The 15202-nt window shown below is 43.1% G+C and overlaps 1 protein-coding gene across 2 annotated transcripts; it reads right to left on the reverse strand.

Moving 5' to 3' along the window:
• Window positions 1-3870: 3870 nt before the first annotated feature.
• Window positions 3871-12447, reverse strand: LOC120669735. Of its 2 annotated transcripts, XM_039949574.1 has the most exons (24): window positions 12174-12447; window positions 11231-11454; window positions 10969-11068; window positions 10791-10892; window positions 10582-10641; window positions 10427-10505; window positions 9158-9305; window positions 8949-9072; window positions 8614-8791; window positions 8497-8525; window positions 8255-8403; window positions 8081-8183; window positions 7863-7958; window positions 7514-7569; window positions 6195-6333; window positions 5911-5973; window positions 5705-5764; window positions 5412-5573; window positions 5232-5305; window positions 5031-5124; window positions 4803-4936; window positions 4637-4717; window positions 4384-4489; window positions 3871-4289 (listed from the first exon to the last, which is right to left on the reverse strand). In XM_039949574.1, exons 1-24 carry the CDS (start codon window positions 12369-12371, stop codon window positions 4233-4235), a joined length of 2616 nt encoding a protein of 871 aa, XP_039805508.1. In that variant the 5' UTR covers window positions 12372-12447; the 3' UTR covers window positions 3871-4232. The 2 variants fall into 2 exon arrangements, with proteins under 2 accessions (XP_039805508.1, XP_039805515.1); XM_039949581.1 differs by lacking the exon at window positions 5705-5764 and having other exon boundaries at window positions 3873-4289.
• Between the last annotated feature and the right edge of the window lie 2755 nt (window positions 12448-15202).

Genomic DNA, 15202 nt, shown 5'->3' on the forward strand with positions numbered 1-15202 from the left:
CAGCTTCTTGTTAGAGATTGGTAGTCCCAAATAAATGGTGGGAAAATTGGCTGTGGCACAATGCAGAGTATTATTCACGACACCATGAAACTCCTCATCACACTGAATAGGAATGACACAACTTTTTTTGCAGGTTGGTTTGCAGACCCGAGGCCTCCCCAAAGACTGCCAAAATATTTTTTGTAAGCTGTAAATCTTGCTCATTTGACCTGATGAATAAAGCAACATCATCAGCGTACATAGAGAGTTTCTGTCCTCTGGAAAGCAGAGGTAAGAGCAGTCCTTCCAATTCCGCCTTGATAAATAAACTGTTAAGCACATCCATGACTAGGATAAACAACATCGGAGAGAGAGGGTCCCCTTGACGAAGCCCTCGTTGATGAAAAATGGATTCCCCTGGTATCCCATTTAGAATAATCTGGGTGGAAGCAGACCTTAGTAAATTGGAGATGATGGAAACCCAGGTAGGACCAAAGCCTAGATGTGTAAGAATCTCCAGAAGGAAGGCCCAATCCACCGAATCAAATGCCTTCGAGATATCTAACTTTAGGAATAAACTCGAGATTTTTCACTGGTACGGGACTTTGATAGTTTGCTGTACTAGCATATAATTGTCATGAATACATCTGCCTCTGATGAAAGCACTCTGATTGGTTGCAACCAAAGTGTTAAGCTACGGTGCAAGTCGATTAGCCAGAATCTTGGTCACAAGTTTTGCGAAGCTATGTACCAAGCTAATGGGACAGTAATCTTTTCCCTCACTAGCATCAGCCTTCTTGGGAATTAGAGTTATGTAGGCCGAGTTGAGCAGCTCCAAATTCCTCATATCTCCTTGCTACAGTGACACTAAAGCCGACATGGTATCAGCCTTTATTATATGCCAACAGGATATGTAGAAGCGACCTGTAAAACCATCCGGTCCCGGCGCTCGATCTGTTGGTAGTGCCTTTATAGTTGCCCAAACTTCTTCCTCAGTGAATGGAGCATCAAGCACAGAGAGGTCCATGCCATCCCTGTGGAATTCAGCTAAGTCCAAAGTAGCTTCTCTAACTCTTGCCCTGCCCAGAATACCATCAAAGTGTTCAAAGAGGATTTGATGTTTTTCCTCTTGAGTTGTGACTACTCGACCATCTGTAAAAAGTTTAGGAATGAAATTCTTCTTCTTTCGGAAGCTGGCTTGTTTATGAAAGAAGGAGGTGTTTGCATCACCCTCTTTTAGATATCTCTCTCGAGAGTGCAAATGCGCAATTGTCCGCTCTAAAGAGGCCAGGACCAAACAATGTTTCTTTAATTTACTTCTCAGCCACATTTCTTCCGCCGATAATTCTCTGAGGTCCTGGGCCATTTCTAAATTATGCAGAATGTGACGAGCGAGAGCTAGCTGCGAGTTTACATGACCAACTTGCTTTTGTCCCCAGGACTGTAGAGCTTTAGTAAGCCGCTTTAGCTTAATAGAGATTCTCAGGAAGGGGGAGCAATCTTGTACAGGCTCATCCCAAGAATGCTGCACAGCTTTGAGAAATCCATCAAGCCTTGTCCAAAAACTCTCAAAGTGAAACCGTTTCTTTCCCAAGATGCCCTCCCTGAGACCAAGGATCAGCGGGCAGTGATCAGACATTTCCGAAGCAAGGCTTTGTAAGACACTTTCCATATAAATGTCTTCCCAACTGTTGGTGCAGAGAACCTGGTCTAACTTGACAAGTGTCGGAGAATCGCGTTCATTCGACCAGGTATATCTCCTTCCTAACAGCGGAATTTCCTTTAATTCAAACTCATTCACAAAACGGTGAAAATGACCCATCATTGCTATGTTTATGTTCTCATTGTTTTTGTCTTCCAAACAGTATATCATGTTGAAATCCGCGGCTAACATCCAAGGGCCAGGACAGAGGGACTGTACCTCTCGGAGCTCATCAAGGAAAGCAGGTTTATCAGCATCTTGGTGAGGGCCATAGACCCCAGTGAACCACCCAGGTGGGTCGTACTGATTGCTGAGCAGAACTGAAATAGAATGCCGATGTATATGATGATGAGTAACTGCAAAGGTTTCCTCCCTCCAAGCAACCAATATACCCCCTCTAGTTTGCTGTGCAGGCAGAAAAACAAAATTGGTGTAATGTTGCCCAAGGAAGGAGGCAACATCACGCTCAGTGATTAGAAGTGACTTTGTTTCCTGAGGAACGAGAGTACTCTATCCTGCCTGTGATGAGTGAATTGTCAACCGTGCGGTGTGATCGTGCGCTTGGTCTTTGGATTGCAGGTACACGGGCGTCGAGTGTCGGCGGAGAGCTGCCGTGGAGGAGCTTAGGCCGGGCAGCAGCTGTGGCGTCCATTCCTGGATCGAGGGTGCAAGCGGCGACGGAAGGCGGGTTTCTTGGTTTGCGCCACAAAACCAAGGAGGCGGACGGTGGTTGAAGACGCCAAGTCGTGGAGGCACGGGCGTCGGTCTCGGGACTGACGGAGGCGACGGGCGTCGACGGCGTCTAGGGCCACGGCGTGGAGGCGGGAATCTTCCCGCGCGTGAAGTTTTGGCGGTTTTCTCAAAACCGGCCACCTACCCGGGTTTCGCGAACCCTTCAAAATCGTGGACCGGAACTTCGTCGACGTGGCGGCATCGCAGCAAAGACTTCGAGTCGAAGAAAGAAGCTCCGCCGTCGATCGAGGCTGTACAGCGGGCTGCTGCAGACCCGACCGGTCCCATGGACCGGTCTGACCGGTCTGGCCGCAGCAGCTGGGTATAAATACCCCCACCAGCCCGTGGCTGGTTGAGTCTCTTGAGTCTTTTGGTATTCTCTTCGTTTTTTCCTTTTCCCTGCCCCTGCTCTAGGTTAGAGCCAAGGACTCCAACGCAAAAGAGGGTTAGATTATAGCTAATCTCTTCATTCTAGAGGGTGGATGATGGTGTGGTCGGCTCTAGCCTTTGTATAGGTGAATTCCTCCATGATTTATGAATGAAATTGTTTTGAGATTCACCCGTGTGTGCTGAGCTTTTCGTCCTCCCATTCCCTTTGCGTTTTGGACTTGATTTCTCCTTTTTTGATGTGTTTCGTGTTTGGAGGAGTCAAGTTCTTTGATTCGTGGTTTGATGGACTCGTTGTGACGATTCTAATCTATCTAGCCTAGTGCCAAACCCTCTGGAATCGCGAGTTCTCATGATTTGAGAATTTTGGGTTCTTGAGAAAACCTCAATTCTCTTTGATCTTTCCTTAATTTCTCACGATCTGTTAATCTTTTGGGAAAGATCTTTTGGGGATATGTTCACGGGGTAGTTGCGAAGGTATCCTCCAAGTTTCGCTGGATTTGGACTTCGTTTGCTCGAGATTTGCCATTTGGAGCTTTGGTTGCGGGCTGTCTGGAATGGACCGGTTTGACCAGTCTCTGAAACCGGTCTGACCGGTCTAGATTTTTGAATTCCAGCCCGACCGGTCTGACCGGTTGGAGAGAGCGGTCTGACCAGTCCGAGTCTGCCAGGTCTGCAGATTTTCTCGTTCGCTTCCGTGTTTTCTCTCGCATGTTCTAGGGGTGTTTTGTGTTGGTTTAGCTCTTCCATAGCTATTCCAAACTTCACCTAGAACTCTTGAGGGCTCGTGGTGATTTTGGGATATAGGCCGATGGATCAATTTTGAGAGAAATTTTGATCGGCTCTCATTCACCCCCCTCTGGTCGCCAGTTTCGGTCCCTCATTTCCTGCAGACAGACCACTGTCGGCTTTGAGTCATCCACTAACTTTCTCAGATTATCCCGCCTTGCTTTATCGTTAAGACCACTAACATTCCATACTAGAAAGCTTGTTCTATCCATAGGACCACTGGTAGAATTTCTGTTGCTAGTTGATCTGATCGCTTGTTGTTTAGAGAGGAAAAGGGATGATGGGCTCTGTTTCAAGTGCATCCATTATTCTTGCATACTTATTTGTGGCACCGCACACCAGTGCGGCAGTGCCTCTCTTCAACACACTTAAGCAAGCTAATTACAAGACTCAAATAACCACTCTTCACACCTTGCTTCACTTGGCCGCACCTCCAAGCCAAAGTGCACACCTGCATGAACTTCCTGCGTGCAACCACACTAACATCGAGATCATATCCTCTTTATTCAAACTAACTCACGCATGCATACTGACCTGCTCGGTCTCCTCCACTCACATACATGACTGACAACTCAGAAGAACGCATAAATAACTAGACTAATCGGACACATATCCGGATACATGAGCACAAGAGGTCTTCCATTTACTCAATGGTCACATAGCTTGGCAACTTGGCGTTGCCGGGCCGAGAAAACACCATCTGCATGTGGCACACATAAAACAGTTGACAAACAGTTGAACATAACTGAATGTTAGTATTGTTGATTACATAGTGGGGGATAGTATGTGCATACCTGGTAGTCCATAATTGTGCGCGATTTGAACATAGCCGCACAATATGATAAATAGTACTCCCAAGTACGGATGAATTTTTCGTCGAATCCCAGGGCAGAAACTTTGCTGCAAAAGATTAGAAAGAGAGCACTACTAATTGAGTCATGTGCTACAAATTCTGCAAGAGAATAAAAAATGCAATACTACTAATAATCGAGTATTAGTTTTATAATGCGTAGCTTAATTTGCTACAGATTGAGGGCTTGTATTTACTTTCTGTTGGCCACGAAGTTGTCCCTCCAATGCATCAGAGTAGGATAGTAATGGTCCCCAATATTCTCAAGGTGTTGTACGCTGCATAGGTGTAACTAACTAATAAATCATCGAGGTCTTAGCTAGTTTGACAATAGCTACGAAGTATAGTTGCAAGCACATGTACCAGAGCCTTGATGCATTACTCATGGCAGACACAACCCGGGCTAGAGAAGGTAGGCAGCCACCTGGGAAGATGTATTCCTTGATAAACTCGGGCCGCAACCTCATTCTGTACAAATCCTCTGGCATCGAGATGAACTGTGCATATATTTTTTTCAAATGAAAATTAGTTAGATGATTATTTGTTTGTTAATTACTCGCAATCATGCAATATGTGTTGGTGATGGTGCACCTGGAGGACAAATAGGCCTTGGTCTGCCAAATGGTACTCACAGCAGCCGAAAAAATCATCCATGTACTCATGCCCAACGTGTTCTATCATCTCACTAAATGAGCAACAAGGAATAAAACATTTTCGTTAGATCAACAGCTGGTCTATTATTTTCCTGATTACTCATTTAATCTGTCAGTAGTACACTGTACTCATACTCACCAACTTATAATCCTGTCGAACTTATGGCAAGTTGGTATTCGACGGTAATCGCAAAGGAGGAAAGTTATGCGGTCCTACATGCACAGTAGATCAATTTGCAATCTTGGCATTTTTTTTCTGGTGCTGAATTAAGTTGGAGGTTGTGACATAATACTAACTATAGAAAGGCACATCACAGACCTCTAATCCCGCTTCTTTGACCTTTCTCTTGGAGTATTTCAGTTGCTCTTCTGACAAGGTAATTCCTGTGCACTTGCAACCAGTTTTCTTCACCAAGAGTATCGCTAAAGTGCCCCAACCACTACCAATATCAAGAACATGATGCCCCGGCTCCACCTTAGCCTTCAGTTAAATGGATTAATTGCAATATCATCAAGACAGCGTTAGGTCATGTTGATAAGGTAATAATGTGTACATTGAGGCGACCTGTATTGAAAGAGTTCGTAAAGCACCATGCATTTTGATCCTTTTACCTTATTAATTAGACTGTCAAGTTTACGTAGCTGGGCTGCTTCTAAGCTCTCATCCTCTGCCTACCATTAGAACCAATACCCAGGTAACCGATCGAGCCATCTCAGGAGTATACTATTATTCACAGCACTACACTACATAATTTACTTGTTCAAGAAAAAAGTTACATAATTTACTAGTAAGAGGTCTAATCACAAGATTGCCAAACCTTGAAGATAGCAGAAGAGTAAGTCATGGATTGATCCAGATAAAGAGCAAAGAAGTCATTACTCTGCACACAGATATATATATATATATATATATCAGATTGCAAAAAAAAAAATTGTTAGTACTTTGTCAGTTCTTTTAGATTAAGGAATGATTTGTAGCATATGGATGGAGGGAACAAATTAGAAATATTTATGCCTTTGGTTAGATTATGAAAAATAGTTTTAGAAAAACTTGAGCAGTTAGTGATATTATTTTTATGAAAAATAAACAAAGTCTACTAACCAGATCATAGTGCTTAGAGATATTTTTAGCAGCTTTGGATACAGAGTTGTTCCTTGAAGCATGGCGCAAAATATATTTTGCAAATGCAACCCCAGTGATTCCAAGAAAAGGTTTTAACCAGCCCTTCCATATATAACCGCTGCAAGGCATATTCGAACCAGTTTAGCAATAACACATTCATGCACGTAACATTCTTCATTCTGATGAAATGAAAGAAATCATATGTTATTTTAGAATGAGTAAAATGCACTGTGGGTACATGAACTTATAGTGCTGTGTCAAATAGGTCCATAAACTTAGAAACCGGACATCTAGCCCCTCGAACTTGCGAACCCGTTCACCCTAGGTCCAGTCCGGTTTTGCATGGCTTGCATGGTATTGTGCGCCCGCGATTTGCTACAGTAAACCCGGATTTGCTACAGTTACCGCGGATGAAGATGATTTTTATATGAAAATTGTAGCCCTCGACGAGATCTACAACTTTCTAGTTTTGAGTTTTTTCATTTGATGAAGTTAAGTTGCCCAAAAAAATTATACAAAAATACAACACCATAATAATCACGTACTTCTGCTTGTCGCACTAGAAAATTAATATATTTTTCTGTTTGTTGTCAAATGAAGACACTTGTATACTAAAATTTTAGTACTCTAAAAGATATAGATTCTTAGAGTTTTAAGTTTTTATATTTGAAGTTGTTAAAATGTCGATAAAACAGTATAAAGCAGCATATTAAGTACGCAAAAGAAGTTGAGGCTTTATACTATTTTATCAACATCTTAACAACTTTAAATGTAAAAACTCAAAACAACAAGAATCTAGATCGTTAAAAGTGTTAAAATTTTGGTATACAAAGTGTCTTCATTTGACAACAATATATTAATTTTCTAGTGCGACAAGCAGAAGTACGTGATTATTATGGTGATGTACTTTTGTATAATTTTTTTGGGCAACTTAACTTCATCAAATGAAAAAACTCAAAACTAGAAAGTTGTAGATCTCGTCGAGGGCTACAATTTTCATATAAAAATCATCTTCATCTGATGTTGTATCGAAGAGTTATGATTTTTCAAAATTCAGCCGAAATAAATTAGAAAAGGAAAAACAAAACCGCGGTAACTGTAGCAAATCCAGGTTTACTGTAGCAAATCGCGGGCGCACAGTGCCATGCAAGCCATGCAAAACCGGACTGGACCTGGGGTGAACGGGTTCACAAGTTCGAGGGGCTAGATGTCCGGTTTCTAAGTTTATGGACCTATTTGACACAGCACTACAAGTTCATGTACCCACAGTGCATTTTACTCTTTTAGAATTAAGGTACCTTTTGCTGGCACTGCTGCTCAACCTTTTGCGTTCACCTCTATTGGCAAAACTAATCTGTATACCAATATGGCTCATAGATTTAGTAAAAAAGAAAGAATAGTAGCTGTGTGGACATGTATAGCTGAACAATATATATAATGTACTTTCTCCATTAATGTAAACATGAGATTTTAGACTGCTTCAGGTAATTTTTTGAGAATATGCATATGAACATATTACAAAAGATGAAAAACATGTTGCATGAATGGTATGGGCAGAATTATCTTGAACATGCTTTCCTATAGATCATAACTTTATTGTATTTTATAAATATATGTGCAAACCAATTGACCAGAACACGGTGTTACCACAACAAGATTCAGAAGGCCTTCTCGCTTATCAACAAATGAGATATAGCCATTGATGTAGGCATATGCAAAACCAAGGTCTGCTTCTGTTACAACCTAATGAAAAGGCAACACCCAACGAAGATGTATCTCATACAAGATGTGATGAAGAAAGTAGAATGTAATTCAAAACTGGGATAAAAGATCTTAAGATGAAATAGAAGAAGAGAGAAGGGAACCTTCCAATAGAATTGCGGGTCATGCACTTGGATCACAGATTTTACAGGGCATCTTTCACATGCTCTACCAAAACTAAACGCAGTGCCTCCTTCTTCCAATATGCTGTGCACAAACTAACAAAGTGAGAATCATCACCAGAGATTGTGTAGCATATCAATTCATACAAGCCTCACCTCACGTTACCGATGGTCATGTATCGTTCAAAATTTCTTGCTACCAGAAGACGTGCACCGGCCTCAGTCCATGATGGGATCATTGGTTTTGGGTTAACCAAAAGGTCACAATTCCTTTGAAGCAATTCTGAAGCTGCTACTTTCCCAGCCTGAATTAAATCACCATAAACAGATGGACTCCCATAAATATTTAGTTCGCGCCTTTGTGATTGAACTTAAAAAGACTCGTGCGCGGTAAATACCTTCACACCGTCCTCTTGGAATCTGTAGCCTGTTATACATGAAAAGGGACATTTTCAGACTTAAATTATATATATTGAAATTAGTTAACGGCAGGTTGCAGTGAAACAATTGAAAACCTTGATATGGGCCACAGAACCATATTCCCCTCTTTCCTTGGATGTTATTGAGCTCATGGGTAGCCTTTGAAGAAGCCATGGACGGAATTGGGTGGCTTGTATGCCATTTGAGCAATACATGATTGGGAATACGAGGAGGGTTAAATGTCACAAGAAAAGGCCGGGAAGATTCAATGTTCTAGCAAATATAAAAGAAGAAAGTTCCACTGTTATTCGTAATCCTTCCATATGCATGTGGTGTAAAATAAAGATAATAAATATATTCATTGATCATCCATGCACATGAAAATATCAAAGTAATTTTACTTCATGAAGTTTCTAGGGTACTTAGGCATCTGAAGTATATTTAGCCAATAGGTTACACAGGCGTCAGTGCTTGTTGTCCCCAGGAAGTTCCTGGAGCTCCATGCGTACGAATTATGTGGCATCAAACTTTCATCACAGTGGAAGTAAACGTCACTGCCGAAAGGGAAAATACAAGAGATGGGAAAATGTTGTATCACATTTAATCGTTATAGAATAGCTAAATAGATGGCAGCGTTACCTGTTGATATACTTGAAGGCTCCAAGAATCCTCAGTTCATCATGTGTTGCTTCAGCTCCTAGTACTTTTAGAGCATCAGGAGCGTGAAGACAAAATATGATCTTGTCGTACATCTCTTCTGAACCCTCAACGTCTAAAATTCTGTAACCTGTTTAACATTTCTGATGAGTGAATAAGTAGGGTAATTTACAATAGGAAGTCGGAACTGTAGTAGTGGGCGATTCAAAAACATTTCTTCCTGAACCAAGTACATTCTAGTCACTATTGCTCTAATTGGGTCATCAGCAAACTGTAAAGGCACAAATAAAGGCAGCATCGTTCAGAGCTGCCTCAGACTAGTAAAAATCTAATTCAATTTAAAACCGTCTGCTGCAAGACTCCATTTTCCCAGTTGTCACCTTTGAGGTTTGGACCAACTCTCGCACCTTTCTGCTTTGGTCAATTGCTTCCACATCTAGTTCGACAATACGCTCAATAATCAGAACAAAGTTGCAAAGCTCGATCATAAATGCACTGCTCTTTGATGGAAGCAACATTACAAATATACACACACATCCCTAATACAGTAGTTCTGAAACAGTGTCGATAGCAAATTAAGTGTGACGTAGCATACTATACCAGACAAAAGTGTGTACTTTCATTGACCAGATCCTTTACTCCAAACCTCGTGGTGGATCACACATAATACGTGAAGCTGCAGGTCTACAGACTCGTCTTTAATGTGCTAGTGAGTGCTGTTATATGTTGCCTTCAGGTAATAAAGTTGAACAGGGTGTGCTTTTTTTCTCGAATACGCAGAAGAGCTGTGCATTATTGTATCAAGAAGAGAGTAGAAGTTTGTTTACAACCCGCACCAACAAAGAGCTCACGGAACACATTAGGCACTAACCTAGTGCTAAGAAGCAAATAATACCCTATGGGGCCAACCCTCGGCAGACTACTCGCACTTAAAACAACTCAAACGACAAACACAGTGTGCTAGGTACTTGAGAACAACAGATTGCTACAGAACAATGCATGCAGGTGGGTTATGCCAACTTGTATCCTCGCCCATTGTGTCTCACATCCATTTATGGGTTATGTCGACATAGTATTAGGTAGGATATTATCTTAATAGGATTATGTTAGTTCATATTTAAGGAGCTTGTATATAGATGTTAACAAAGAAAAAAATTCTAAGACTCTATTTTTATATACAGATGCATCCGTCCATCTTTTGTCTCACGAAGCACCAAAAACATCTACTTGGATATAAAACAGTGGATATACCTTCGTTGAATCTTGAAACAGATTTGACTTCACAGCCAGTTTTTACTTGACAGCCCATGCTCTCCAACTCTTCCCTGACCTGTTCATACACAAAGGGTCATATGCTACACGCACCCTCATTATTCCTAGTTTTTACTGAAGAAAAATTACGGCACCTTGTTCACGTAGGACCCTGAACCACCCTTGACCGTGAGCCACTGCGGGCGACCAAACAACTGAATGCGATGCATAATTCCATTGGATGAATTAGCAACATAATATTAGTCGTCACACTAATAAGCCTTTTCAATTCACCATGTGGATTCAGAAATTAAAGGAGAAGAAAGAAATAAGCATCTGAATAGAGGTATCTATATGAAGGCACCTCAAGGAGATGATTGTCGCAGAAAAATGAGAGCACAAGGAGAGCTGGGAAGCCCAATACTCCATCTGGAGGACACGACCAGATGCATGCACACATTGGAATCTGCAGTTGTAAAATTGAAATGATGATAAGAAGCTGTAGAGGAGTATACATATATACAAGTCAATCAGTTGCATACAAGGTAAGCATCCTGGAAGAGCTGGGAATATCTGTGTGACTGAATGAACTGCCCCAAAGTCTCGTTGCGGTCAGAGTTTCTTCCATGGTCCTCCAGGTACCTTCAAATCAAAAGAAGGGAGCAAACCAAGCAATCATTCAGCAACAATATACATGTGTACATGACATGCATATGAGACATGACACATTTCAGCATTGTGGAGAGTGTTATCTTCAAAAAGTAAATAACGAAATTAAAGAAGCATTGTTGGCTGCTAGCTCACTTGAGAGCATGATTCTTGAACTTGAATATCTCACGGATCACGAGCCAGAATCTTGGGCTAAGCAGGTTGCCCTTCTGGGCCAGGACACCAGATACACCATTGCGGCTGCCCCACTCGAAGCCTACATCTTTGCCCAACCGCATGCTTGCTGAGAATGACAAATCTGATGGCTCCACCTCTACCCCGAGCCCTTCAAACCATTTCATCATGTTTGGGCATGTCATCTGCAATTAGCTCTTTTGTTAAAGCAAGAAGAAGAGAGACACACAAAACTACACAAATTCTATACATTCCTTTCAATTTTGAATTTTTGATGCTGTGGATGTGTGTATCTCTTGGCAGTTCTTTCATTCTTCTCTCCCTTGCTCTGTGATGTCATCTTTTGTACGCATTCACCTGATCTAAAACCTGTGTATTTTCCACTAGCTCTACACTAATAAGGGTTCCAGCGGTGGCCATTAAAACTGAGAGTTCGCATGGTTGAACCATTTGTGGCGGATCCATCTCGAACCGTTCACGGTGATCGACTGCTATTGCGGATCCATCACTCTCTTCAGTTTGACACTATATATACTATTGCAGTATCCATTTGTTCAAAAAAAATGTTACTTGTTGGAATTTAAAAAAAAAGTGTTGCTCGATCGACAGTGTTGTTTTAGTAGATTATTCACTTTCTCGTCATGATGAGTCTGTTTTGGATTTTAGCAGATCATACATGCACTTCTCGATCGACGGCGTGGTGGAATTAAAAAAAGTGTTTTGGATTTTTGTTGCGCAAAGGCTTTATAGCGGTGCCAAAAGGCAAGAAAATGTGTAATGCATACGTGCACCTATGGATGACGTCTTGGTTGCATAGGCAACAGCGTAAAGTCGTCAGCTGTTTGCATTTTTCAAAATGTAACGGTATAGTAGCGCGCGTAGCGTATGCATGCCATGCTCGCACCGTGTTGAAGGCCACGCAGCCAAGGTCGACGAGGACGCGGCCGCCGGCTCCGTCGTCGGCGGCCACGGCCTTGTTGCCGCGGCCGCCGAGGTGGCCCTGCTTCTCGTACACCGTCACGCGCGCGCCGCCGCTCCGGGCCAGCTCGTGCGCCGCCGCCAGCCCGCTCAAGCCGGCGCCCACCACCGCCACCCTCATCATCCTACCTTCTATCTCTCTCTACCTACGTGCAAGCTTACTGAGCTAGTTCTTGGGGTTCTGTGCTGCGTTTGGCTGACATTCTACACAAGAGATCTCCCTGTTTATATAGAGAGAGAGATCGATCGAGAAACTGTCAAGTTTATTGAAGCCTTTGAATTGGCTGTGTCCTCTGGTTAGGTAGAGGTGGGGCTTGGTCTTTGCTTATTCTGCTCGTTAGGTAGAGGTGGGGTAAGCTGCGGCAATCGACGGGTGCGGCCCAGCATTTGCGTCGTGGTTTAATGTCTGTCCTGCGATCACGAAAAGAACCTTTTTGGACCTTTAAAGTAAAATATGCGCAAGTACGGTGGATAAACTTAGAACCACTTTGCTCAGTGGCAGATCCAGATGGGGGGGGCGGGGGGCAACCGCTGTATCTACCCATGCTTTTGCTTCACGCGTATCCTATCCTTACCATCTCACCTGCATAACAGTTATAGTTATAGTTGAGAGGGATGCTTTTCTTTTGAAAAACTAACATGCGGATGACCTTTTAGTATGGTGGAAACACCAACCGATACTATGAAAGCTATACATTATTACCGGGTGGTGTAACCAAACGGTATTAATATGGGTGGAGATATTACTACCAGGTGGAAACACCAATTGTTACTAATGTATATTCTTTAGTATCGGCTGGTATTACCAATTGGTACTAAAGGCTCCTAGACCCTTTGGTCCACCCCAAACATATCGGTACGCATTAGGTCCGATACTAATAATACCATTCATACCGGGTCCAATTCCAACCGGTATATTTGAGGCTGACAATAGCTTGTTTTCTAGCAGTGCAATAATCTTATCTTGGACATGCGAGCATTGCTAGGATTGAAAAGGATGCTTCACCCCGATCCCCGATTATAAACCTCCTTCCACTACTAGTTTTTAGCACCGCTAGTTTGATAAAGATCGGTGGCAAAAATGTCTCACCACTGGTCCCAATGTAGGTGAGTGTGCGTAGTGAAGGACGGGGTCTGCGGTGAAATCTACCAACTTCACTACCGGTTGGAAGGAAGTCACTCATTTTCTGCCGTCACTCTCTAGTTCTACCAATAGAATCAGTTGTTTGAGGTAGAGAGGGGCCGTGGAGACCTTTAGGATCACCCTTTCGCATTCAAACACATATAGTAACACCCTCAGGAACAAACACACATTATGTTTTTCACACTACATTACTTATCAAGTACTGAAGCCTAGTGCATGTACAGAGTGTCCAAGGGTAGATGTAGAAGAAAAAAAGTTAGGGGATGTTTTTCTGTCATTTATACTCTACTCTATCCAAGCCTCAATGGTTGTAAATTTATAAAAAGTGCTGCACACTGGCGGACCCAAAGGGTGACCAGGGTATGCCACGGCATACCCTAAGCGGCCCACCCCGGCCCACCCAACAAGCAATCGGCCTGCTCCTTCCCACGAGAGGAGGCGCACAGCAGGAAAAAAAACACGACTCCCTTCCGCCCCCGACTCCCTCACGCCGCCTCGTGAGTCGCGAGCGCCCGTGGGTCTCCTCCGCTCGATCTCGGCGTCGCGCCGTCGCCCAGCACTCCAGCAGTGCAGCTGCGCCCCGCGCAGGTCGCCGGAGGACGGATGCCGGCTCGCCGTGCCAGTCGCCGTCGCCCCCGCGCGGCCACGCCTCGAGGCCCCCTCCCCAACCCGCTCAGTTTGCCGCGCCGTCAGCCACCGCGCGCCCACCGGCACCAGCCAGCAGTAGTGCCAGCCAGCGCCGGCCGTCGACCTTCCTCGGCGCCCAGAGAGGACCAGACAGCCAGACCCTACTGGAGGAAGTATCCAGCCCACAAAGGTAAATCCCGATTGCGATTGAGAATTTCAGATCCCCTTCTTAACCCATAACCCTAGTGGCCTAGTCAGTACTCAGTAGGTTAGTAGATTATTGATGTATTCTATTTTTCTATAGATCCTATGAACAATGAAGAGGGATGGGAGCATCACATCACTTTTTCAGAAGCATATAGCAAAGAAGCTTGCTGCTTCTTCATCATCTCCTTCACCTATTCCGGCTGCAACAGTTGTGGAAGAGCAAATTCAAGAGCAAGAGAGAATAATTGAAGAAGATGTGAATCCTAGTCTTATGGCATCTAGTGTGCTTTCAGAATCAATTGAAACTGAAGATGATATCCTGCCACCAATTCCAGCGCCAATCCCACCACCAACTGAAGATGTTTTGCCACCACAATCACCGATTTATGATATCAATCGTCTTCCTCGTGATCCAGCTGAAAGGCTCCCCATTGCAAGTTATCCTTTTAATGATCAAGATGCAATTAGAAGGTCATATATTCTTAATTGTCCATACCAACCTTATTCACATGAATTTAAGAAAAGAGCAATTGGAGGTAGAGAGCGGGGTTTCAATTGTGTATGGTTTTACAAATATGATTGTGTTGAATATAGTACAAAAAAGGAAGCTGTGTTTTGCTTCTTATGCTACTTGTTCAAGGACAAACAAAGTAAGGGCAAGGGGACAGATGCATTTACAGCAAAGGGTTGGAACAATTGGAATATAGGAGAGAAATCACTTCTGAAACATATGGTTTCTGTTGCACACAAGGCAGCTCATGAGAAATATATTGGCTTTATGAATCCTAATGCAGCAATTGATGATAAAATTGAGAAGTGGAGTAATGAGGATCGTCGTCTTTATATGATCAAATTGAGGTATTCACTGAGATGTTTGAAGTTTCTATTGCATCAAGGGTTGGCCTTCCGTGGACATAAAGTGAAGAAGTCAATAAGTATGTTCTCAACAATGCTCCAGGTAATTGCCTCTTAACCAG

Source organism: Panicum virgatum, chromosome 2K, assembly GCF_016808335.1.
Source record: "Panicum virgatum strain AP13 chromosome 2K, P.virgatum_v5, whole genome shotgun sequence".
Taxonomy (NCBI): domain Eukaryota; kingdom Viridiplantae; phylum Streptophyta; class Magnoliopsida; order Poales; family Poaceae; genus Panicum; species Panicum virgatum.

Coding starts and splice junctions, on each gene's coding strand:
- LOC120669735 (XM_039949574.1), bottom strand. CDS start 12,371: ATGATGAGGGTGGCGGTGGTGGGCGCCGGCTTGAGCGGGCTGGCGGCG. Junction 10,506..10,581: donor CAGGGTCCTACGTGAACAAG/GTGCCGTAATTT, acceptor GTGTATGAACAG/GTCAGGGAAGAGTTGGAGAG. Junction 4,937..5,030: donor AAGGCCTATTTGTCCTCCAG/GTGCACCATCAC, acceptor ATATATGCACAG/TTCATCTCGATGCCAGAGGA.